Source organism: Pelobates fuscus, chromosome 2 (genome assembly GCF_036172605.1).
Source record: "Pelobates fuscus isolate aPelFus1 chromosome 2, aPelFus1.pri, whole genome shotgun sequence".
Classification (NCBI taxonomy): domain Eukaryota; kingdom Metazoa; phylum Chordata; class Amphibia; order Anura; family Pelobatidae; genus Pelobates; species Pelobates fuscus.
Window position 1 is genome coordinate 121474380 of NC_086318.1, and position 27191 is coordinate 121501570.

At 38.7% G+C, this 27191-nt stretch overlaps 1 protein-coding gene across 1 annotated transcript in view; it reads left to right on the forward strand.

Annotated features, from left to right (window-relative positions):
- The window catches only part of SERPINI1 (serpin family I member 1), a 32229-nt gene extending 5578 nt beyond the window's left edge, over positions 1-26651 (forward strand). The window contains exons 2-9 of the mRNA XM_063442613.1: positions 3065-3326; positions 4107-4337; positions 5343-5537; positions 11425-11629; positions 22069-22166; positions 23819-23905; positions 25947-26036; positions 26218-26651. Coding sequence (XP_063298683.1) covers positions 3077-3326; positions 4107-4337; positions 5343-5537; positions 11425-11629; positions 22069-22166; positions 23819-23905; positions 25947-26036; positions 26218-26294 — 1233 coding nt within the window. The 5' untranslated portion in view covers positions 3065-3076 and the 3' untranslated portion in view covers positions 26295-26651. The remainder of the gene's footprint in view (positions 1-3064; positions 3327-4106; positions 4338-5342; positions 5538-11424; positions 11630-22068; positions 22167-23818; positions 23906-25946; positions 26037-26217) is intronic.
- Positions 26652-27191: the final 540 nt, after the last annotated feature.

Below are 27191 nucleotides of genomic sequence, written 5' to 3' on the forward strand. Positions count from 1 at the left end.
GCAGCTCCGCTACAGAGATTTTTTTTTTTTTTTTTAATGGTGTCCGGTGAGGTGCTTACGGTCCTCTGTGTCAGCTTGGAAGCCTCGATTGGCGGAGGTACCCAGTCGGGGTGCCAGAAGGTCCTCCCTTGGGTTACCATGGCAACGCTCTGAGGATCTTGCGGGAGGACTGAACTGCAGGCAGAGTAGTGCTGCTCATCTCCACCAGGTCAATGTCCCCCCCCCCCCTCCCTGAGGGAGAGGGGATATACATAGTGGGGTACATACCGTGGTCGCAAGGTTTGCAGCTGTGACTGGGCCCGTCACTCTAGGGGGCCCGGCCGCCATGCGGACCCCCGCGGCAGAGTACTAGCTGACACGTTGCCCGGCCCGTGCAGCAAACCACCGGGGCCACATGTTAAGGGGTCCATCGGGTGGCCCATGCTGTCAGGGCCACCCGATGGATATGAATTGTCAGGGGGCCTGGTCTGCGCTGTGCGCTTTAACAACGTGACTGGGCCCCCTGTCATGACATCACTGCTGGGAGGGGGTGACTGTGGTGACCCATGGATTGTGTGTACGCCACTGGACATAGTTTATTTATACTTTTTTATTTTAATAAAATGTTTTTGTTTTTTGATGAGTACTCATATTTACCCCTACCCTCCCTCCCCCCCTCCCCCCCTCCCCCCAATATAACACACTGCTCCCCTCTCACACACACACACACAGCAATGGGAGGGGGCTAAAAATAATGAATGATGTGTATCTGCCCGTGTGTCAGGTACATACCCTGACACACTTGAGGATACATACCCTATGTATCTGTATGTGTCAGAGAGAGTATGTATCGCTGTGCATGGGTGTCTATGTATCTGCATGGGTGTCAGTGTGTCTGTGTCAGGGTATGTATAGATGTATCTGCATGGGTGTCAAGGTATGCGTCAGGGTGTGTATCTGTCTGTATGTCTGACACACAGATACATAAAGATACACTGACATACATACAGGGTCTGTATCTGTATGTCTTTGTGTCAGTGTGGGTATCTGTATCTGTATGTGTGTCAGTGTATGTATATCAGTGAATCTATCTGAATATTTGTGCATCATTGTTGTGATGGACCGCCTGGCACCCTGACCGGGTACCTCCGTCAATCGATGCTTCCTAGTACTTGCGAGCACCAAGGGGTACGCCCACATGGACCTTGTTGGGGACTCCAACACAAAGACAGACCAATGAGAACAGTGATTAAATGCCCAACACTCCCATAACAAACATACAATCCCTGCTTGGGAGATAACAGGGTCAGTAACTGTACTAATTCTAATCCAATTACACTGAGAAAAGCACAGAAAAAAAACATACTTTTTTTTTTTTTTTTTTTTTAAACACCCCAAATGTACCCTAAAAATACATAAAAACCCCACATATTACATCACCTGATAGCCTTAATCTGGGTGACCAACATATCCAAAAATCACCCAGATGGGTTCAGAAATTTCCTGAAAGTCATGTATTTGACCGACCGCAGGCATGGTCCCATAACCGAAAAAAGTTCCAGGGCATTCGTGGCTTAGTCTCCCTGAAGTCTGTTCACGGTTTTGGTCCATGCGAACAAGGTGGTCGTCCATCGGAATTGCGGCCACCCAGACAAACCCTTAGACCACAGAGGTGGAAATTGCAACAATGTATCTGTTAACCTTAACGATCTCTAGGGTGGTCTCTGGTTCGTGCGGCTGCTTGGTAAACGAACCATATAGTCCCAATTGTCAGTCTTGAGAGCACAATTCAGCTGTGGCATCTCTCAGATCCGCATTGTTTGGCAGAGCATAGATGAGCTGTAGTTCTTCATGGTCTGAAATCGGAGAACCATCCCTCCAATTCATTGCCGCCTAAACCTGGTGGTGTCATTTCTAGGTCCGTAGGAACTGGTCTAGAGATCTGGTAGATGTCCTCATGGTGCAAGTGGGGTAAACTGTATATTTGTTGTGGGGTGCACTTGGAGAAGAAAGTTAACCAGCCATTTTCTTCTGCTGCAAAGCCACACTAACTCTGATGTATAACACTATGATTGTGTCCCCAAAACTATGCTCCTATACCTCTTCTGAACAAAACCATACCACCAGAGTATGCCTTTGGTGTTCTGTTGTGAAGTTATAGAGATCTTCCTATATCAGTTTTTATAGATGGAATTTGATAGGTCCATGTTTCATATAGGGGCATTGTAGTTATCTGACACTGCAAATTACCCCCTTCCGCATAACCATTGCAAAAGTCAACACTACTTGTCATGTGGGCTTGTCTCTCTCTCCCCCCTCCTGCAGTTGCAATCTCAGTGATCAACCTGCATAGCCCAACACTCATGACCCTCTGCTGTTTTAGCCGACACAACTAAAATCTAATGGGTTTAGTGAAAGCCTCTATCTGTCTCTCTCTTGCCCCTCTGTGGCTCTTCATACTCACCCTCCCAGTCCCTTTCTCTCCATAGCCCTATATGTAAGAATTTTTCTCCCCAGCCCCCCTATGTCGCTTTGTGTCCCTCCCCCATGTGTCTTACTTGCCAGTGTTAATTTTGGCGGTAAATAAAGCCATTTTAGTCATCTGATTTTGTTTTAGTTGACTAAAATTGTTAGTCAACAAAATCAACACTGCTCATTAGGCCGGGTCTCAAACTATCAGGGAGAATCATGGGTGACCTCAGAAATTACTTCACAGTGGCTGAAACCAGAAGCTTGGCCTCTATGATTTAAATTGCTGTATGCAGCCCGCCCTTTGAGCACTGCATAAAGCTAATCAAACAGCCTGGGGCCAATTATTCTTTCTCCAGGTATTGAGTGTGTTCATAGTTGGCAACAGGGAAACGGTCCCTGCTGGTAAAATGGCACTTAACTGAATTATTCCGTCTTGGGTCCTTAGACATCCTTGATTAAATAATTGTCATGTGTCCTTAAGGGATTCAAGTCTATTAATACAATTGTCCTATATATTCCCTTTTTTGTGTGCTTCGTTAACTAATTTGTTGTGTTTTTGATATATATATATTTTTTTTTTTTCTTTTTTTTTTCTTTTGTGCTTCATCCATAGGTTTATTTAACTATGCATCTCTTCGGCATACTTTTTGTAACTGTTGCGTTAACAGTAGTGTACAGTGTAAGCGTCCATGATGATACAATCACAGAGTTCTCCATCAAGCTCTATCATGATCTTCGAGCAACAAAAGAAGATGAAAACATATTTTTCTCTCCTCTGAGCATTGCACTTGCTGTTGGAATGGTGGAACTGGGAGCTCATGGATCCAGCCTGAAAGAAATTCGACATGCCCTGGGATATGACAAGCTTAAAAATGGTACGTCTGTAATTGTTCATGTTAATACATAATAGTAATTGATTTAACTAATTGCAATAGCAATGATTGTTGTATTCATCTAAATCAGGGGCTCCCAAGCCAGTCCTCAAGTACCCTTTACTAGTCCAGGATTTAGGGAATATCCTGATGTGTCTAAAGTGTGTGCTGTGTTTTTAGGGAAAAAAAAAAAAAAAAACCACCTAGGACACAACTGGTAAATCCCTAAATACTTGGGGCTGGGTTCGAAACCACTGATTTAAACCGTGGTACTCCAAACTCTAGCCCTTCAGATGTTGCTGAACGGCCCATGATTCTCTGGCTATTTTTATTCTAAGAATCATGGAAGTTGTAGTTTAGCCACATCATGGAGAACACTGATCTCTGTTTGATTAAGGTAAGAATATTAAAGGGCATTTATAACAAATCATCCCAAAAAGGCCATTATTCAAACAATGGGGGGAAAAATTTGTGACAAGAACTCTTTTTAAAGGCTAATAAGAGGTACCAAAAGATTTTTAAAGAGTATATGATTTAAAATAAGAAACACTAACTTGGCAGAGATTTTTTGTACCCTATAGTATAGTGTCAAGCTTAATTTTGGATATCCAAATCACTTAATATGTTTAATGATCTGTTCATCAGTATATTCGTTCTGTTGTGGTTTCTTTTTCAGCAGTCTACAGATTTCCTTTATTTTTCAGCCATATAAATCAATATACTTTTCATGCTAGTTGAAGCTATTTTCACTCAATTTGTTATCTTCTGGTTTTCTCTCTCAAGGTGAAGAATTTACTCTGTTGAAAGATCTTTCCAGCATGATCACAGCCCAGGAAAGACATTATGTACTCAGCATCGCAAACTCTCTGTATTTACAAGATGGATTTCATATCAGTGACAAGTTTATTCAGTTAATGAAAAAATACTTCAAGGCAGAAGTAGAAAATGTAGACTTTAAACAAGCTTCAACGGTGGCAAATCACATCAATACGTGGGTGGAAAATCACACTAATAGTATGTTATCAGCTTCTACCTAGGATTTATTTTGTTTGTTTGATATGTATTTTCGGTTCTTGTACTGCAATATTTAAAGAAGCATTTGTTCCTATATACAGGTTTTGAGAAACATGCATAGTTTGAAAAGAACCGGCACGAATTCTACTTTCTAGCTTCATGATCTTTTGTGAATATGTGGGGGTATTTTTATTTTTTTATTTTCGAATTGTAAAGCTTGCTTATTTTGGAATATACCTGGTCTGTAGGTATGTGAGTAGCCATGTTTGCATTTGACTATTTCTTTCCATTTTAAAATAAAATGTAAATATTTATTTTATCCATGGATCTTTGGTAGCCGCTGAAATATTGTCTCTGTCCATGTGATGTAAAACTGATGTTAATCTTTGTAGATTCTGTTTTACACTCAATAAAGCTGATTAGGATGGAGGTGGACCGTGCATTTAATTCAATCAGTAGCAGCGTTTAAAGAAACTGTGAGCAGATTTCTTTTCTCCTTGCTGCTTTTGAGTGGTTTGACTCAGGAGCTAGACTCTTGAGACCTGAAGCTCATCTGCCAACGTTTTTACTCTTGCATCATTCATCAAACAAAATGGGGCTAAGAATTGTTTAGCTCAGCTCTCACAACCGGTCATTGCCATCCTAAGGCTTGCAGGTAGTGAAGAAGTGTTTATCATTATTTTAGTTGGCAGCATAGGGCATGAGATTTGCGAGAATTGTGTCCCAGCCTCTAGTTTGACAACCAAAACACTGTTTGCACAAAATAATCTGCTTATGGTGCTTAGAGTGCCCCTTTTAAAGCTGTTAGTATTTATCAAGAAACCGTTCGATTCCCAGTCAGCGACCACCCTTCCTAGAAACTTGTGGAGGGAGAGTGATCTCAGCAGAGGAGGATTGGGATGATATGTCATTTTTGTTTGTTTTCCCCCTGCTTGTAGTTATATCATGGCTATCCGAGGGCTATATTACATGTAAATAGCATAATGTTCTCTTGTCTTCTGCCAGACCGTATACACGATCTGTTCTCCTCTGAAGATTTTACCGAATTGACAAGACTGGTTCTGGTCAATGCAATCTACTTTAAGGGTAACTGGAAATCCCAATTTAGACCTGAAAACACCAGAACATTTTCGTTTACCAAAGATGACGAAAGTGAGGTACAAGTTCCTATGATGTATCAAAAGGGAGAATTTTACTATGGTAAGTGTCTCGAACTCCTAATGAAACAAGCTCATTTTTAGTCTTGCATTTTTAAAAAAAAATCTATTTAGCTGTATCAATATTTATGGTGTTTGCAATGTTGTATTAATTATGCATCTGGTATCCTATAATATTAAACTTGCATCTCCATCTTATCTGCCTCATAAAATCCTTTGTCACTTTGCTGTAATTCCTTTTTAGTCTCAATCTACTAGTAAATGTTCAAAGATATAAACCCCATCTGTTGTGTATATACACAGATAAACTGTAATCAAGACGCAACTTACATTTTACTGTTTATTTTGAATTTATTTTTGTGCGATATCATTTCCTATCCCGATCAGTTTATTACATGTCTGGCAATATTTCTCTAAAAACTTGTGTGGCAGCTCTAGAAAGATGTTGATGCCACAACTCTTTCAGTACGACCATTTTTTTTTTTTTATTATAACTTTTTTTTTTTCTTTCAATTATTGCCCAATGAATACCCAAATTAGCAGGTTGCTTGGATGTGTCACATGTTTGCTCCAAATAATTGCCTCTGAAAGGAGAAGAGGTGCAAACCATGAATGCAGCAGTAACGGATAAAATCAGTTCAGAAGAGCAATCCATTAATGAAACCATTCAATATAAAACAAAGATTTCACTATAATTTCAAATGGTCTACACAACAGGAATTTAAATATGGTAGCTATGATAAGCATGCAGTGATTTAAATAGCTATCCTACTGCTTTTGTCACTTGCTATTCATTTTTTTTTATTTTTTTAATGTGTGGGGAAAAAAGGCAAGTTCTAATTTCTTTTTTCAAATTTGAACAATTTATTGGAGTAGCGCATAACAAATAATATAGTTATTAACAATACTATACAAGACAATGTTATCCTAACCTGTTCCCATTCATACTCCACTGTCCAGGGTAGTAGGATGTTAAATTTGATTTGACATTTGTTATTTATATCTATGTTTGAGATTTAGAGGTGGATCATGATCTGAATTTATAGAATTATGTTGACCAAAAATTTGTCCAAGGCTCCCAGTATTTCTCCACTGCATCATTTATTATGAAGAAACTGCGTTCCATTTTATATTGGTATGAAATTTGCTCGCTTATTTCTGTCCAATTTAAATTTGTCGTTTTCCAATTACTTGCTAATATTATTTTAGCTGTAAATAGAATATGTGTAACTAAGTATTCTGGTGCCTTGTTACATTGTGGAAAATCTATATTCCATATAAACAATGTGGGGTACATTTGTTAAAGGACCACTAGGCACCCAGAGCACTTCAGCTTAATGAAGTGGTCTGGGTGCCAGGTCCAGCTAGGTTTAACCCTTTTTTTTTTTTTTTTAATAAACCTAGCAGTTTCAGAGAAACTGCTATGTTTATAATAGGGTTAATTCAGCCTCTAGTGGCAGTCTCATTGACAGCCGCTAGAGGGCTTCCGTGCTTCTCCCTGTGAATTTCACAATGAGAAGACGCCAGCGTCCATAGGAAAGCCTTGATCATGCTTTCCTATGGACTGGCTGAATGCGTGCGCGGCTCTTGCTGCACATTCAGCCGGTGACGGAAGAAGAGAGAGGAGGAGGAGAGTTCCCTGCCCGGCGCTGGAGAAAGAGGTAAATTTAACCCCTTCCGCCCCCCAGAGCCCGGTGGGAGGGGGTCCCTGAGGGTGGGGGCACCCTCAGGGCACTATAGTGCCAGGAAAACGTTTTCCTGGCACTATAGTGGTCCTTTAAGGGGTGTGTGTTGTTGTTTTTTTTTTTTTGTAGAATTGTTTTGATTTTAGACTTAATATTTGCTAATATTAATATTTAGGCTTAATATTTGCTAATCCAGTACATTCCCACCATATGTGAGCAATGGTATCCTTTTCTAGGTGGCATCTCCAACCTCTGTCTGAGTTAATTCTAGAAATTGTATTGAGACGTGCTTGAGTAAGATACCACCTATATATTAACTTGTAGTGCAGTTCTATTATAGAGATACAGTGGATTGTATATGAAACTCGAGAAATTCCTTTTAACCAAACCTCAATGGAAAAAAACGCGTGTAATTCCATTTAGAAATTGGTATAGGTTTTTTTTTTTTTTTTTTTTTTTTTTTTTTTATAAATGTCGGGCAATTAGAATTTAAAAGGGTTAATATTTTGGATATGTTTTTTATTTTTGAACCCAATTTAATACAAAGTGTACATACAAAACATTTTAGGGTGCACCATAAAGTTGAGGAAGAGACTGCAATTATCATTAGTATCTAGGAATTTCCTAATTTCATTCTGAAAATATTCCAGATCCGATTCTGATGACTTTTTTTTTTTTCATTTAACCTCCATCCAGTTCTTAACTAACAATAACAACTATAAATTATCTCAAAAAAACTGGGGCGTGGTCAGTCCAATTTATGGATCCTATTTTAACCTTCTTAATCTGTTCCAAATAGTTCGACTGAGTTTAAAAAAAAAAATCTATACGGGAGTATGATTACTGTACCGCTGAAAAAGTATATTCATTTGGATGTAAGAGCCAGCAATCTCATAGTTTGATATTAAAAAAAAAAAAATCAAGAAGTCATTATTATTATAGGGTCTATTATATATTGCAGAATGATATTTACTTTGATTTTTGTCAATCTTGGAATTGACCACTGTGTTAAAGTCTCCTCCTATAATTGACCTACCAAATATCATTGGCTCTATTTTGTTATATAAATTGGATAAGAATTTTGATGGAGTCTGGTTTGGAGCATAAATATTTACCAAAGAATATTCTATATCACTTAGTTTTATTATGAGAATTTGGGAACCACCATTTTCATCTAGAACCTGATGTATCCTAACTCTATTCTTCATTCCGGTTTTTTGATAACCTAAACATGTATTGAATTCTTTTCCCATTGTAAATTTACAAAAAGTGGGTGTATTGATAAGATGACCAGATGCAAGTGTGGTTTTGCAGTTTAAAAACCACATGGGATGGATGTGGGTGAGACGCTGGGGGTAATTCACTAAATCCTAATGGTAAAAATGAAGCAATGTTGGGACTAGCGGAGTTAGTGCTTTTTCCAGATGCGTTATTTTTGCCTCCATTTTAGCATTCAGATTTTAGGAAATAGCCCTGTCAATATCTAGGGCTTTTGGCAGAGGCTCAGTCTTTATAATTCAAAATGTGTCAGGAAAAATCGATTGTCATGGTGGAGAAATAGATTAGGCTACTGCTTTAGTCCCTGGGACTAAGCAGAGTAGACTTTTGAAATTCAGCATGCCTGCATCTAACTTAAATTAGAATGCTGCCAACGTCAAGGCAGACCCCCCTAGACGGGTCCTACTCTGACCCTTCACCTTGCTTCTTTGAGCTTCTGGCATACTTTTTGTATCACCCAGCTAGGTTACAATGCTGCTGCCCATCCCATGTGTTCCCTATTAAGGGTTTAGAAGTATATAGGGGTGTATATAAAAAAAATACCCATCTCTGTCTCATTAGAGATATCTTTGCCAGAAGCTCAAGAAAGCAAGGTGAAGGTGAGAGTAGGACCCGTCTAGGGGGGTCCACCTTGACGTTGGCAAGCAGGCATTCCCTCCAGTGGCCATTGGAGTAACAAAATGACCTCCATTTGTTTAAATATACATAGGGATAAAGGAGAGAGCGCAGGTAACTTTTTTTTTTTTTTTTTTTTTTTTTTTTTTTAAATTTGTTGTTTACTATATGTATTGGAGCTGATGTGTACTGTGGTCGTTGCTGCCGCCCAGGAGTGATGGGAGTGACTTTTCTTTTTGTATTTGTCCTTATGTAACATGTTTAGTTGTTATACAAAATAAATTGTTCTGAAGCATTGGGCATATAGTCAGTCTATTAGAATTACTTTTAACCAACATTTTCATTGTGATTAATGTACACAGTGTAATATTAAGGTCAGCCAAGATCATGTATAAATGATGATAATTATGAATTCTGGTCCCGAAGAACGAGCTACAGAGACTTGTTTAGCTTTTGGATTTTCTCTATCTACTGTATCAAGTGGACTGTTTTGGAATACAGATCTGTTCACATTGGCTTGGAAACCAAATTAAATCTTTGGACAAGTCAATGATTGTAGAAAGACTGTTGCTGTTGGGATGTGGCGTCACATTTAAAGGGATACGCCAAGCTTTCTAACAATTATGGCATTTTGTAGTGGTTGCACAGCAAGGAGATTGTCCCTAAAGGCACACTCTGCAAATCCATACCACTTTTACTGTCCCTTTTTTTGTGTGCAATTAAAAAAAAAAAAAAAAAAAAATGTATATCTAGATCTATCCAGCTTGTGTGGAGATATTGATAGGGGGAGTAGTTTGAAAGAGGCACATGCCTAAAGCTGTACCTCCTTGGGACAGTCATCATGCCACCATACTGATTTTTGCTCCTAGTGACCTTATCTGCCAGGAGCCATTATCACTACTGCACTCACATGTGCAATAGTACAAAATGGGTGTCTGTGGAGCACCACAAGACCACAAGCTATTCCATGGATGACTGTGGGTGAGTGCAATAAAGTGCCATAGGCATCTATTCTGTATTGCAAAAGGTGATGCCTGATTTCAGCTGATTTTAAAAATTCAGGGGAATCTTATTTTTTTTGTCAAAGATTGCAGAAATGGGCGGTTGTATGAGACTGTAGTCCCTACTTTCTTGTGTAAATGTTTTGATTGATTTCAAAGAAGGTCCATCATGTTTAGCAGATCTGTCACTTTGGCTTTTCCTAAAGACGGAATTGCTATGAAAGCTGTGGTGTGTTTTTTTTTTTTTTTTTTTTTTTTAACGAAGGCCTCCGTTTTAATTTTTTTTTTTTTTTTTTTTTTATTTCATATCCGAAATTCAAGCAGTCAAACATGATGATGATGATGATGATGAAATCTTTCTTTCTCTATGTTCCCCCACATATTTAAGAGGTTTAATCCCTCCCTTATGCCTCCAGTTGCTAATAAATTACAGCCAAAGGATAATGGGGGTAAAGCATATCTTGGTGTCTACTGCCTCTAGTCATAGGTGACGGGTGGTGCTATTAATGAAGTAGACAGGGTTGAACTAGTATCCTCCCTAGTCCCTACCTATCGGCAGTGGTGGATGCTCTTTGAGAAATATAGAAGGGGGATGGACATGCCTTTAACCCACAAAAATGCTTTTTGGGGGTGGGGGTATTATTGAGAATAGAGTGGTGGGCATAAGGGAGGCGTTCTTCTAAACTTCTGTTATATTAATGTAAAAAACAGATAAAAATTGTATCTTGTAATACATAGGGTCGTAAATATCTTATGTGAAGATCAGAGTGAGGGGGGAGAAACGGGTGGGGGGGGGGGGGTAAAACCAAGCAAACAGTGCAGAAGATGGTGTTAGAAGGGGGGATATTATATTAATGTCAGGGTCATATTGAATCCATAGGGTTTTTGTTTTTATAAGAATGGGTTTGTATAAAATAGCTATTTGCCCACTGACTGCCATTCTGTCAGCAGGCAAATGGCAACCTGCCCACCCCAACCCAAACTAAACAAGGAGCGAACACAAGTATTTTGGGATGATGTAGAGTTGGTAAGTTCTTCTATTATACATGGCACTCCTTTATTTAGTGTCTCTTCATTCTGCATTATTCTTGTATAGGGAAGTTCAGTGCGCATTCATGATTTAAAGGAGTTGTGGTTGACATCAATATTCTACTTTTATCAATCAATTTTTTTTATTTTTTTTTGTGGCGCAACCAAAGCTACAGTGTACTCTAATTTTAAAAAATAATTAAGGGTCTGACCGTATTCACACCCCTTACTTTCCAGATCAGTATTTTGTATATTCGTAAATTGCTATATGCTAACGTATTCCATTGTTTCTGTAGCAATCTCCTAATGTATTTTTCCTTAGGGGAGTTCACTGATGGTTCTAATGAGGCAGGAGGAGTTTATCAAGTCTTGGAAATCCCATATGAAGGAGATGAAATCAGTCTTATGCTCATGCTGTCCAGGCAAGAGGTACCACTGGCCACCCTGGAGCCTTTGGTCAAAACGTCTCTGATAGAAGAATGGGCTAATTCTGTGAAAAAGCAAAAAGTGGAAGTTTTCTTGCCAAGGTATGTTCAACATATTGTGACAGGTGAGCTAATTCTCATGTTCCATATATATATTATTTTTTTTTTATTTATACACTGTCATTCACTAACCAGCACTCAATGCCTCATTTCCCTGTATTAACGTTCTGTGCAGATGGCTGCCTCAGAAATATATAGATCTACATCTAATATATTTATAAAACTATATCTATCGCAGTCTATTTCAGTATAAAGATTACAGAAACCATGTTAATTGTAACGCTTTGCTGCATTTTTGCATTGGAGCTAAATAATGAATGATCACTACACATTAGACAGCAAAGGATATTGAGTACCCAACTAATTGGAGACTCTGTGGAATGACCGCTGTGCTTAGCAGAGACTTTAAGCAAGAAAAGTCCTAAAGCACAGTATAGTTTTGGCACAGCATTTCTCCTACAGATTGCTTCCCAGCAGAATCCTCCTCTGTAAACTGTTTAAGCAGTCAATGACAGATGTTTTTGCTGTTGACAGTTTGGTGACTGCATACAGCACCACTGTAGTTTCTCTTTTTAGTTTTAGAAAAGTCATAATTCTTTAATCTCTGTTCAGTGGAATGTAAGCAAAATAAAGATTTGTTGTATTTAAAATATTGCACTTTGCTGGACCTTAAAGGAAGACTCCAATTACCATAACCACTATAATAAAATGTAGTGGTTATGGTGCAAGGAATATCCTGGTATCTCCCCATTGTGAGTAATTAAACCATTTGAGAAGGAATTGACTTAATACTTTGATTCCTCCAGGCACCACTTGAAGCCTCCACTACAGCTTCCTTTCTAGTTAAAGGAGCATTATATAGGGTCAGGAACACAAACATGTATTCCTGACCCTAAAGTGTTAAAACCACCATCTAGCCCCCCTCGTCCCATCATGCCTCCCTAAATATAGTAAAATCTTAGCTGAATTCAAATCTGCAGATGCTTACATGTTCCTGTTTCCTTTAGACCTGCCTGCTGACATCAGCAGAAGTGGTAGCCTGATCCAATCACAGTGCTTCCCCATAGGACTGGCTGAGACTGACAAAGAGGCAGATTAGGGGCAGAGCCAGCACAATTCAAACACAGCCCTGGCAAACCAGCATCTCCTCATAGAGATGAATTGAATCAATGAATCTCTATGAGGAAAGTTCAGTGTCTGCATGCATAGGGAGGAGGCACTGAATGATTGGATGCATTTTAGGCAGCCATGACCCAGGAAGGATCTCTAATAGCCATCTAAGGAGTGGCCAGTGAAGTTATCACCAGGCTGTAATATAAACACTGCATTTTCTCTGAAAAGACCGTGTTTACAGCAAAAAGCCTGAAGGTAATGATTCTACTCACCAGAACAAATTCAAAAAAGCTGTAGTTGTTCTGGTGATTATAGTGTCCTGTTAAAAGCTCTCACTGGAGGGGGGCGGATCTAGCAGCGGAGCAGAGTGGCCGCACTCACCGAGAGCTCCTCCATACAAACCGCAAAAAACGCTATTTCAAGTGAAATCCGACGTCCACCCGGGATCCACGACCCACACCGGATTAACTATGGGACGCAAGCACAAAAAAAACAGGGCGGATAAAGACCCAACTACCCACGATATCGGGGAACATCTCCGACGCTCGCAAAAGGCCGCATGGGACAAGATGGCGGCGGGAGACGACGGCTACTCCTTTTCATCTGATGATCTCTCTGTCAACCACGGAGAAGGTATGGCACAAGCCCTGCCACCCAACCCAAAGCCCTCACAAACCACTGCAGAAAATCCTGTCACACCATCTATTCTGAAGAACATGCTGGCAGAGCTCAGATCCAATATCGTTGCAGACATGGCCGGTATAAAAGAGGCAGTGGGGGGGGGGTCACTACCAGGGTTCAGCGCCTTGAGGCCTCAACTACCTCCCAAGAGGCAAGGATAACGTCCCTAGAACGGGCTCTTACTGAGGTGCAGTCTCAGCAGAGTGCAACGAACAACCGGATTAATGCCCTTGAGGACCTCAGACAACGCTATCACGTTAAGATCCGTGGCATCCCGGATTCAATAGGCCAGAATGACCTGCCGCATTTTATCAGACGCCTGCTGGCCGACTTACTGCCGCCCAAACAGGCAAAAGCAGTATATACCTAGACGGTATGTTCAGACTGCCAAAGCCTGCAACGGCGTCGGCCGCGGCACACACTGACCTGATCCTCCGCTTTCAAAATCTGCAAGACAAAGCCCAGCTATTGGCGGCCGCGCGAGGGAAAACCCCTCTGACATTCGAGGGTGCCACGCTGTCCCTCTTTCAGGACATTACTAAAAGCACAATGAGTTGGCGCAAGACCATGCAGCCCCTCTTGCAACACCTCAGGAACAAGAACATCCAGTATAAATGGGGGACGCCGAACATGGTCACCTTCACACACCAGGATACCACTTACAGAGCCCGGAGCTACCCTGAAATGGACTCACACCTGCGCATGGCAGGCCTGCTGTCATCCCCACGAAGGACAAGCCCAAGCTTCGCCCAACTGGACCCAGCTTCGGTTGCGGACTTCATCCCAGGGGCACCCACCAGACCACCGCACCAACGAAAGGCACCCTGAGGGGAACTAAAACAGGGAGATTCCTCCCCACTACCCCAGAGACTGCCGATAATGCTCTCACCTGGTTATGGCCCTCTGCCCACGATAGACCCTTGCGAACTCACATATGGTTACCACCCAAGTTCCTCCTCCCCATTTATTTTTGGTTGATCTAATTGACTTTTTACTAGTCCACAAAAGTCCGTATAGGTCTCCCAGGAGCGGACTCCACACACCTGAGGAACTCTGGATGCACTCACTGCTCCCATTACCGGTGGCACAAGCACACACTGACCACATCCGTACCCGTCTCACTTACACACACGAACACAAATGACACACCTAACAACACAAGCAGTGGGACAGGCGGGTACTTCTAGAATAGGACACACACACACACCGGCCTAGGCAGATGCATCTGAAATAAGACCCATCCCCACACAGCGGGGACTACATCGACACCCACACTGGGGGACTCGCGGACTTTATACCGCATATATAGAAGTGCACCCCCACAGCTGGTCCCGACAGACCCATACGACACAACACATGCCCAAGACAATCTCCAAGTAGACATACGCACAGACTTCACTAGGCCTTGGACATGCCCGAAACACTAGATGACTCCACAACTATACAATTACTAAAAGTGCAATGTGTGTATATATATATATATATATATATATATATATATATATATATATATATATATATATATATATATATATATATATGCCGCTATTGTATTACCATATGTTAAGTATGACTACACTGCTGTGGCAATGTGAACATTAAGGTTGAACCTGCACAATAAAATAAAGAATATTTAAAAAAAAAAAAAAAAAAGCTCTCACTGAGCCAAAATTAACGTTTTATTACTTTAGCACATTAAACAAATGATATGTGCTCAATGACTGTAACATACACAGAAATAAAACCAAAAGGTACAAGGGAGTTTGACCTCTAGAAAATCTGTTTGGATGCTCAAGAAAAATTTCCTCAAGAAAGCACCAAATCTCAAGTTAAAATGGATCAGATCAGTGTTTACCAAGCTGTAGCTGTCTTGTAGCAACTTCACACTGTTGTAGTGGTTATGGTGCCATGAATTCTATGACATAGTTCCAGTGTAATTTTACCAAACCATTTTTGGTACTATTCGAGTTATCTGGCTCCCCCAGGTGTCCGCGCTACATCGGTATTCTCCTGCAGAAGAAACTGGATGTCTAATAGAGCTGATACAGGACTGCTCTCTTTGGTTGATAGAATCCAGCTGACACTAACTAGGCTTTCCTTCTGTGGCTATGGTTGCCCAACTCTAGTAAGTTGGCAAACTGTACTAAATGGGTTTGACCACTTACTGTGGTATGTATGGCAACAAGGCACTCCTGTCAGTATGACTGCAATTGGCTGTTGTGGTTATGTGTGACGGAGCTCCTGTACTCTGACAGAGTACCTCTGCTATGTCCACTTCCTCACTGCCACGGGGACTCAGGAGAACTTCAGACTCAGAGTTCTTGAGACCTCAGTCAAGATTCAGCGTCTTATCACCTGACAAAGCTGCAGCTCTCTTCTTCCAGGCAGCTATTGTCCCCTCTACATTTGCTTCTTCTATTCTTCTCCCCTCTATATTTGCTTCTTCTGTTCTTCTCCCAGGCAGTTATCCGTACCTCTGCCTACACTGTGACCAGCTACTGCCTTTACAAAGGCACTTGCGATTCTCAGGCCTAGCTCTCTTTAACTGATCCAGGTCCGAAGACTCTGTTACTAGGATCTCAGAATAACAAACAAGGACACACCATTCCAGATGGAACAAAAACAGTGTTTATTATTTTTTTTTGTTTTTTTTTTTTTTTACTCTGGACTAGCTCATATGCACATTACATAAAACTTGCTGTGACAACTTCAATTTAATACAAATAACCAAATCATATGGGGAAACCTACATGGACTCATAACACGATAACCTACTTCTAAAAGTATCTCCCCAGCCTGCAGAGACCTGAACATGCAGGTTACGGAGTCTTGCTATTCAAGTAGTGCACATAAGCGCACCAACAGATGGCGCTGTACAGGCTCCACAGCCAAATCCAACTGGTTGGTAGCAAGCATCAGCAGGGCCAGAGAGCATACAAAACCTGTAACACTAAACAATTACACTACACACCTTGCACCTATAATGGGCACAAGGTGAATAAAACATAAGAATTGTCCAGAGACCTACATAAGGTGTCTGTCTTAAAGCGGCACTGTCATGCCGAATCCCTTTTTATTTTCATTTTTTTATTTTTTTAACCCCCCTCCTGTCTCCACTACATCCAATTGACCCCTTAGTCACACCCAAATGTCCCTAAGCCCCCCATATTACCTATTTATTAATCTTTATTTTCTGCCCCGATCTTTATTCAGGGCGCCGCAATCTTTGTGTGGGTAGGTGAAGTTTCTGTGGGACACGTCATCTGCCCACACTAGATAGCGCTGAGATTCCCGCACATGCCCAGTTAAACACTTGGACATGCGAACGGTAATTTCACCTTTTCATTCGTCAGACAGACGAATGAATAGAAAAATCAGACGAACAAACTAACACTGAGCATCAGTGTTAGTTTGTTCGTTCAGTTTATTACAAGGAGGGAGCTACCGGCTTGCAGCTCTCTCCTTGTAATATGTAAAGATAGAAGCGGCAGGGAGCAGTGCTCCCCGCCACTTCCTAAAACCCCCATGTCCCCCTCACTCTATGGGGGTCAATATGACCCCCATATTAGCATAAAGGAGATTAAAATCTCCTGAATGCCCCTGCTCACTATACCGCAAGTAGGGGCATGTCTACTAAACAGTGAGCAGCCTGTGGCTGCACACGTAGGTGTTCTCACCCCCCCCCCTTGTTATCTTTATGGCCACCGCCCAGGGTTGTGGGAGCCGAAGAGGGTGAGGACAGTAGCCCCCCCCCATTATCATTATGTCCCCCACCCACTGCTCAGGGGTGGAGGCCGGAGAGGGGGAGGACAGTAGGTACCCTCCCCTCATTATCATTATGGCCCCCACTCACCGCTCAGGGGTGGGGGCCAGGGGGGGACAATAGGTTTCCCCCCTTATTTTACTTTAGGGCCCCCACCCGTCGTTTAGGGGTGGGGGCCAATAGGTTTTTATTTATATATTTTTTACAGTGAGCAGCCACAGGCTGCTCACTGTTTACTAGACATGCCCCTACTCGCGGTATAGCGAGTAGGGGCTGAATTTACTTATACTAAGTAATCTTTACTTAGTATTAGTAAATGTGGCTGAAAGACCAATTTAGGTCTTTCAGCCTTTTAGTAGATAACTCCCTAATACCGTGGGAATTAGGGAGTTATCTACTAAGCGGCTGCAAGATGCAGCCACAGCACGAATAGGATCGGAGTTTCATTCATTCGAATGAAATTCCGACACGAATAAAGTGCCGAATTGCATTCTAAAACAAACAAACATACTGTTCTCATTCAGTTAGAACGCAATTCGGCAGTTTTGGCTAAAATGATAGGAAGCATCGTGAGAACAGGGAGAAAAGGTAAGAATTATGGGAAAATTGCTCTGACCAGCGGAAATGAAGCACACTTTGCTCCTCAGCTGGTCAAGGCAAAGAGTCCCTACTTTCTTATGATTTTAAAGAAAACTATAGCAGACAGGAAGAAACTGAGAACAGATCCTGAGAGAGGGGGAGAAGAGATTGAGGAAAGGTAAGTTCGGCATGACCGTGCCGCTTTAAGCTCCTGCTGGGGGTAAATACCGTGATGCTTGGCGTTTTCCTCTGATAAATTTACTGTGTAACAATATCACTGATATTGGGGACTGTACCCTTGAGCTCATCTCCAAGAAACCCTGTTATACCAAATATGGAATACTTGCTAAAGCTGTTAATCCATTTGCTTTGAACATTACAGGATCTTAATTGTTTTGTGGGATTCTTTATCCATTTTATGTTATTTCCATTTTATGTACAATCTAAATGTCCTAGATTTGAAAAAAAATAATATAAATCTATTTTAATTTCTATAAAATAAACTTTTTGGTTGTGCACATTTTCATCTTTGCGAACTGCTGGATACTGATCATATGACTGCAGTCAAATTGAGAATCATAAAGCCGATAACTATCCCACAAGAATGCAATTTCAATGTCGCCCTATAAACCAGCAGTATATTTTATTTATTTTTTTTCATAAATTTTTACTGTGTGTATATAGCAACTTTAATAATCTTGATGATCTATGTTGTAGGCTGCATAATTCATATTTCATTTTGATTAGCATTTCTCTGCTGAATTCCATATATAACAATGTCTGAATAAATACATTTAAAAAGCAATTCACTGCCTAGTAGTAAAATTTTTACCTCGCTTTCCTTCATATCATAACGATCTAGAGGGGTTTGTGCAATAGAAGTTTTGGAATTTGATGTTGTGATTCTGTAATTTCCTTATTTAGAATCACAAGATTAACTTCTATTTTCAATGGAGCAGGTTTTGATTGAGATGCAGAAGCATCATCAAATTTTATCATAGCACTAAATAAAGTTATAAATATTTATGGCTACTGACTTCAAGTACGTGCATATGAAATGTAGAGTTTAGATAATTTCCACTGAGCAATGAAAAGCCCTACTGCTAGGGATAACTCCTGCTTACCTTAATCCTCTTTGGCCATGTTCAGAAAGTGGAAGCTTGTTTTTAAGGAGTTATGTGCTGTGTAACTCTGTAAGTTTTGAAGCCTTGAATGAAAGTGAAAATACATAACTGACTTGTAAAATCTTCAAACGCATTTTTACTTGAAAACTATTTAGAAGAGCAGATGTGGTGCTCTTGGAACTCTCGCACATATATGGTGGAAAAGTGCAAAGCTTCGGGACTTTTGGAAAGGGATCCATTTACTTCTCAAACAGATCCAGCTTTAGTTGAATTTAAACCTGAATTGGAACTATTTAAAAATAAATAAGTTAAAAAAAAAAAATTACACGACACTGTTAGCAAGATAAGCAAAATTAAAATAGGTCGTGACGTTATAAATATAATACTTTAATAAAAGCTATGAACAGGCACCAAGACCTTTCCACACTCCGAAACAGGTGGGAAAAAAAAAGCATCTCTACACACCCGGTAGAGATTGTATTATAAGGTACCTGTTGTAGTATTTCATGCAGCTATGCTGTATATTTTACCCACTACAGATCTATTTTTATTATTGACAAAATGGATGGACCCCTCCACCTGCCTTTTTTTTTTTTTTTTTTTAATTAAGTAATGTTCATAATTTGTTTTTAAAATTTATATATCAATAAAAACTATTTAACAAGAAAAGTTTTCTTTGTGGAGCACATGCATTAGAAGTGTGGTTTTGTTTTTTGTTAATTGTCCAGTACATTCATGGAAAATGTTTGTGCAGAGTATACTGATCTATAGAACTATATCTAATGCAGTATAATATTACCATGCTAGATTGCCTACTTTATTTTATATTTTTCTTTCCCTTTGCTATTGCAAAATGTATTGTCCATACAGTTTTCGGTGTTCTAGAACTTGAATGAAGCTATTTATGCTTGCATGCAAGAATTAAAAGGATTTTAGTGCCTTATCCCCTCTTGCAAATGTAGCCATATATGTTAGTGAGCAATGCCTGTCTAATTTGTCAGGATAGTACTAATACTAGTATCCCTGAATGCTTTCTTCTCTTTGCTTCTCGTTTAGAGGCATTCGATTGGCTGAGCAATGATTGCACATGCATGCCAAGTAGGGCTTATATATGTCTAAAAAAAAATATATATATATATATATATATATATATATATATATATATATATATATATATATATATATATACACACACAAAATAGAAAATTCCATGCACTCTTGCTCGAAGTTAGTAAATTGTATTAAAGATACTTGCCGGGTGCCATTTCCCATGGGGATGTAGATAGAACAAAAACAGCAGTAAATGGGCTGCACTCACGGTCTTGTGTAGAAAAAGTATAAATTTATTCCATAAGTTGTAGAAAAATCGACGTTTCGGTCCACACAGGGACCTTCCTCAGGATCAAATGACATACATACAATAACCAAAAGTCGCCATTATATAGCAATGAAATTAAAATATAATTGACTTACCCCAGGTGCATAGAGTTCAGACCGGCGTTCTCCTTTCGTCACTGCGCATGCGCGAAACAATCGCGACCTTCCGGCGACCCGGAACTTCTACGCGATGACGTCACTGGACGTCATTACCATGGTTACGTGGTATGTGTTACCTAGGAGACCATTTTACAAACCGGAAATCACCTATTGGTTAAACTCCGTGCACCATAGGACCAGACAAAATAAACAGACAATTTAATTATTTAAAATAAACCTGTATGACCTGTAATTTAAGGATACTAGATTCAATCCATACTGTATTGAAAATAAAGTATATAACTGTTGTCCTACCTTAAAATAATAAGGGAAGAGAATCTTCCTCGTGTCTGCTTTATCCAAATGTTCAATTAAAATGTATTTAGATTTGTATATCAAAGAATTAGTGTGAAAAATTAATATAAAAAAAACAATAGTGAGTATGTTGACAAAGTGTAAGTGCTTTTAGTGAGTGAAATCTATATAATTGTAGACTATGTTGAGACTTTTGTTAAAAAGAATAAAGATCCCTGTATTAATTAGGGAATATAGTGCCGACTTCTGTAAAAGTTAACCTAACTTGAACTATAAGTGTTTGTGCAAGTGTTGATAAAACAAAGTTTTATGCATTATTTAGTATTCCTTGTATAGTAGCAGATCATATAGTTATAGACCGACTAGCAGAATATACAGTGAGGATAATTATCTTCATTTATATTAAAGAACACCTATTCAGATACTGTTAATTGTAACTACAACTTATCAATCTCAATTCCTATGGCACATTATTAAATGTTGCTTCAACTCTTTACAAGTATTATGTCGCAACTAAATTCTACTTTTTTTACTGTAGTACTATGGTTCATAATCTTTCCAATAGTAATTATTTTAATACCTACAATAAAATTTTAAGCCAAATAATGTGCTATTACTGTTCAATTATATAGTCCTAATCACTGTTATGCGCATAGCTAAGTCGGTCCAATTTAAAAACAAAAAACACAAGCGGGAGTCTATTAGAGAAAAGAATGATACGAGATCATTTCGTTGAGTCCTTTTGGAGCAACTGTATCAAGTAGAAAAATCCAATAAGCCTCTCTGTTGAGGAGCATCTTGCCTCTGTTTCCACCACGACGTGGTTCCGGGATGTGGTCTATAGCCGTAAATTTGAGGGATGCTAAAGGATGTTGATTCAGCAAAAAATGTTTTGCGACCGGTTTGTCGCTGGTACCATCCCTATAGGCTGTGCGGATATTCGACCTGTGCCCTCGTATTCATTCACAGAGAGGTGTCTGTGTTTTGCCTATGTAGGATAAACCACATGGACAGGTTAATTTGTATATTACAAACGGAGTTTTACAAGTAATAGTATGACTTATGTGGAACTTCTTACTGGTGTGGGGGTGGTTGAACGTGCGTGACGGGAGCATATGGCTGCATGTCACGCACCCCAAACATCTGACACTGCCACGTTGTTTTCTACAACTTATGGAATAAATTTATACTTTTTCTACACAAGACCGTGAGTGCAGCCCATTTACTGCTGTTTTTTTTTATATATATATATATATATATATATATATATATATATATTTTTTTTTTTTTTTTTTTTTACATTACGTGTGTGTATTTTATTTTATTATTTTTACACCTGTGCCTGTGATTTCACCTTAAAATAGCTTGTGCTCTTTGACAAAGCTGGGAAGACCGTTAACAATGCATTTCTAACCTCTATCGAATTATAGATTCAAAGTGGAAGAAGTAGTTAATCTAAAGGACACCTTGCAGCGGCTTGGTATCAAGGAGATATTCAGTGATCAAGCTGACCTCTCTGCAATATCTGGTAAGGTGCTGCTACCCTGTACATGTGCCCAAACGTAGAAAGACTTCTACACTTCTCAACACGGCTTCCACATGCCATAAAGTATGTAATATTCAAAGTTAAGACCTTCAGGGCAAAGGTAGGGAAATCTCTTGTGACATTTCTTACTTATTGTTGGTCCTGAAAGGGTTATATGACTTTGTAGTCAGAGCAGATGTAAAAAAGCAAGATGGGCATGCAGAAGAAACAGACCCATAGTAGACCGTTTTACCAGACAAATGGATTTTCCCTGGCTATCACTGAGCCATGCACCTTTTTGTCTACAAATACACAAACAAAAAAAACTTTCAAGATCTGGTCTAAAAAAAAGACTAAAGGTGGGACACTTGTCATAGAAACCAGCAGGCAGATTCCAATGGAGACTACTCCCCTTTTACTTTTGTGCACCACTTTTTAGAACAGACCACTTTGATATATCTATATTGGAAGTAAATTAATTGTAGACCGATTTACAACAACAAAAATAAAATCTATATATAATGGGTCCAATGTGTTTCTGGACATCTTCAGGGCCAAAAAAAAACCCCTATAGTATTGTAATGAACCATAAGACAATTTATTAAAGCCTAATACCCTCCCCTCTTTTCTGTGAGTGCAACAATTACAGCGCTATTTTATTCATGTATAACAATACTTATGTGTTGCTAATCCTTTTGTACACGTGTGTGTGTGTGTAATATATCTCAATATTCAAAGCACAGTTGAAGGTTCTTTCTTTGCCCTGTTAATAAAATATACAAAAATGTATTTGTAAATGTACAATGCCAAAATACTCCATTGCACTGTTAAATGGATGCCCAAAATCTGCAAGTAGTTAATGGCAAAATTTAGGCATATCTGGGGTGAAAAATAGGTCATGCATTTACACCGTAAAATGCATAGTTGTCTTCTCTACCCATTTCAAAGTGTGGTATTATTGTTCTTAAACAAAAAGAAACAAAACGCTCATGATTGGGATTGATAAACGTGTGTTTAAGGCTTTATATAGATAATGTGTTCCAACTGTAAACTAAATGAACTATTATTGTGAATTCCCCACTCTCGCTGTTTTTTTGCAATGGATCTTAATTGTTGTTTCTTAAGTATTAGAACCAGACTGGAGCCAAGAATCTCCCAGCCAATTGTCTGTCTCTAATGGAATCCTACAGGGATTTTCATGGTGTGAACAAAGAAATCAACATTGAAAAGCATCATGTTTATCGTGCAGAAATGGCTCTCTTGTAACTGAATTGAAGCTAGTAGGAACTGCCAATAACTCCTGTCCATGTTATTCGAAGATTTATTTCAGTTTATGGGCATGCTAGGTTTCATTTAGAATGCTGACTTTGGATAGAGATGGATGTTTGGGTTTTTATTCATTTTTTTTCCTGCTCTTAACTGTGATGCATGTTGGAAATAGAATTTGTATTCAGGATTCCCTTTTGAGAACCTTAGTTACTCTAATAAGACTAATTTGTACATATCAACACTGTTCCTGCAACAAGTCGGAATATTTTCTGTTGGCCTGTTACTCTGTTAGTAAAGTGTGCTTCCTGGAAAGATTTTTAACATTGGTTATAATAATCTTCTCCTAGAATGAATGTGTTAAAATGCCTGTTTATTTACTTTTGCAGAAGACCAAGAACTTTATGTTGGGAAAGCGGTTCACAAAGCGTACCTTGAGGTTAATGAAGAAGGTTCTGAAGCTGCTGCTGCCACAGGTATTAATACAATAACCTCCAAGTAATGTTCAATCGTTCATGTATTTGTGTATAGCATGTTTGTGTTTAGCAGGGTACACCTGAAATGGCAAGAGTGCTAATAATATAATCTAGAACACATTGACATCCCTTTATACAATGTGCGAATTCCCTTTTAGGTTTAAGCCTTTATCCAGTCAAGTTGATGTGAGGTGCTTGGCTTAGAGCGGTCCTCTACCTTAACTCTGTTAGAACATTTTAAATTTTTTTTTTTTTTTTTTATATTCCTATGTCCCATGGTATAACTAAATAAAAATGAACACTCGCAGAAAAAGTCCTCACAAATTGCAATAACGCATTTTGTGCTCATGCACTCCCCTTCCCCATAAGATAACAGATACACTTTTAGGTGCCTGCATTTAAAGACATTAATGGGTTTTCGTAACCCTTTCATTAGTTTAATAATTCAAACATTAGTGGACAGTTGTGTTGAATGCCTTATTGGGCACCACTGACCTAGTCCACCCCCTTTATTTAATTAATTAAAACTTATCTGGACCTGCCAAAGATGGGGTACATTGACGTTGTGGCAGGCTTATGTAATGTATGATCATATAATGTAACCAAATGCCCATTATTTTTTGCCTAGATTAGGTGTTTTTAATAAAACTAGCAAAATTTGTCAGCACCAAAGTAGCTGTTTAGTAGATAAGGGAGTGCGCTGGATTTTAATTTTTACTGTACTTATTGGCCCCCAGCAGCACCCCATTTAAGCATGTTCAGGTGAGTGCAGCCAGACCCTTGTTTTCCCATAAATTCTATATATACCATGCCTAATGCTAAATGTTATTTCATTGTTTGTTCAACAGAGTATATTGTGGAATCAAAGAATATTAAAAATTTGTACAGTTTTGGAAATCAAGATGAAATAAGAATAGTTTTGTACATACTGTTGGAAAAAGTAATGGAGATCGAATCCTTGATCTCGTCTAATCATTTACACTCCCACCACATATGGAATAAGATCCCAGTGTGTCTTAAACATCTCCAACAAATGTTAAAGCAATTTTGCCTAATTTGTCTTTAATTCTAATGGGAGTAAGATACCATCTGTGTATAATCTTAAAATAGAATTCATGGAAACGAAGACTGTGAATATTCTTCTTCACCAACGTAAAAGCTTCTCCTCAGTTGATTAGATGAAAGGATTTTCCCGTTTTATTAAAGAGTAATGTTTATTGACCCTTAAACAGTCTATTAAATGCATTATTTTTTTAAAACCAGTTTAGTTTTAATGGTATTTTATTGATAAACTCTTCAAAAATGTATTATTTTGTAATATGGGTCTTGATGGAGCTCAAAGGTTACTCCAACCACCATGACCACTTCAAAATTGACATAGCTACTTCTAAATGCAGAAGTGGTCATGGTGGTTGGAGTAATCCTTGAGCTCTCGATCAAGACTCCATCTTGTAAAAATATTTATTCTATCACCTGGAAGTATATTTGACTGCTGTACAAACAACTTATTTTTACTATTTGTATACACCAAAATCATCCACAAAACATTCAGTTTATGCTATATGCAATGATTTGACTAAGACACTGTACATAATTGACACTGCACAGTGCTCATTTTCAAATTGATATAGAAATTCAGCAAATTCTATTTACTGCAAATAACATAAATATATATATATATAATTTTTTTTTTTTTTTTTTAATGAATTTGCTGCATAGTCATTTGCTAACCTTTATTGTTGATCAAGCTAATACAGAAGAATTAGCCATAGGAGTAGACTGGGACCAAGCTGCTGGTGCCAGGACCCTCATTGCATATCAAACCATTCAAAAACAGTTTGTTTGTTTTTTATTTTATTTATTTTTTTCAATTGAACGGACTCCAGACACCCTAGCCATTTCTATAAGACAAACTGGTTATTATGCCTTGAGTGTCCATTTTAATATGCTTAATCTCATTACTGGTGAACCATACAGGAAGCATATAATAATAGTTTGGGCCATTGCACTAAGTTTAATGTATTGTGTTCTGTCTTTGTAGGAATGATTGCCAATAGTAGAATGGCTGTGCTGTATCCTCAGGTTATCATTGATCATCCATTCTTCTTCCTCATTAGATATCGAAAAACTGGTGAGTTGAGAAAAATGTGCTTATTATCCTGCAACACACGTTTTCACCTCAAGTACAAGTCTGTTTGTGGGATGTGAATTTATTTTTTTATTTATTTTTAAGTTCAATGTATGTATACATTTTATAAAAAGAAGGTTGGTGATCCAGATGCATTCTAATCTATTCTCTCCTTCTGTTTTAGGCTCCATCTTGTTCATGGGAAGAGTTATGCACCCTGATCCCCTAAATTCTATTGGCCATGACTTCGAAGAGCTCTAAACCTTATCACACACACAAATCAAAAAAGCACATAGTTCACTAATACACTTGATGTTTTGTGCAGATGTTTTTTCCCATTGCCGTTTAGAATTCTTCCAGGATTGTGTGTTTTAAACGGTTAAGTCACACAGGCACTATACCCAAAGTATTCTCTTTCTATTGCTATGTTTTGTGATTCTTGTGAAGGCTGCCAAATAAAGTTGTATACGTGTGAAGATATATTTACATAACATATATTTTTGTTATATAGTGTGTTGTTGTGAGATTGTCCTGTAAATGTCTAAAATTTAAACCCATTGAGAGGTTCCAAACTGTTCTTCATGGTGTTGTGCAATAAAACTTGGTGTTTCGAAAGTATTTCTCAGATTTTTATGCTAATGTCTCCTTATTTAAATTTCTACTACCAATATCGAAGAACACCAAGATTGTTTTACAGAAATGCTAAGATAACAGGAGAAAAGGCAGATAAAACAAACACAAGAATGCTTGGATAATACAAAATACTGTTTAGTTCTGTTCATTTATGGTTGCACAATATAAACCTGTGAATTGCATCTTAAGGGCACTTAGGAGAAGTATAATATACATTATTTTTATGTTTGTGTTTTTTTTTTTTTTTTTTTTTTTAGGGGTACGTACACTATTTCATTGTTTAGCAATTTTCATATTTTGTTTATGTTTAGATGGAAAACATGTAGCATAGTACAAGTTGTAGCACTTTTAACATTTTATTTTTCTTTATAATTATAAGGGCCAAATTGCATATATTTGTTCTATATACTTTGTGTCTGTCACCAATGTACGGTACATGTGATTTGGACTTTTTAAGGCCAGTGCTTTCCAAACTTTCCATGTTGATGACACACTTTTTAGACCTGCATCATTTCGCGACATGGT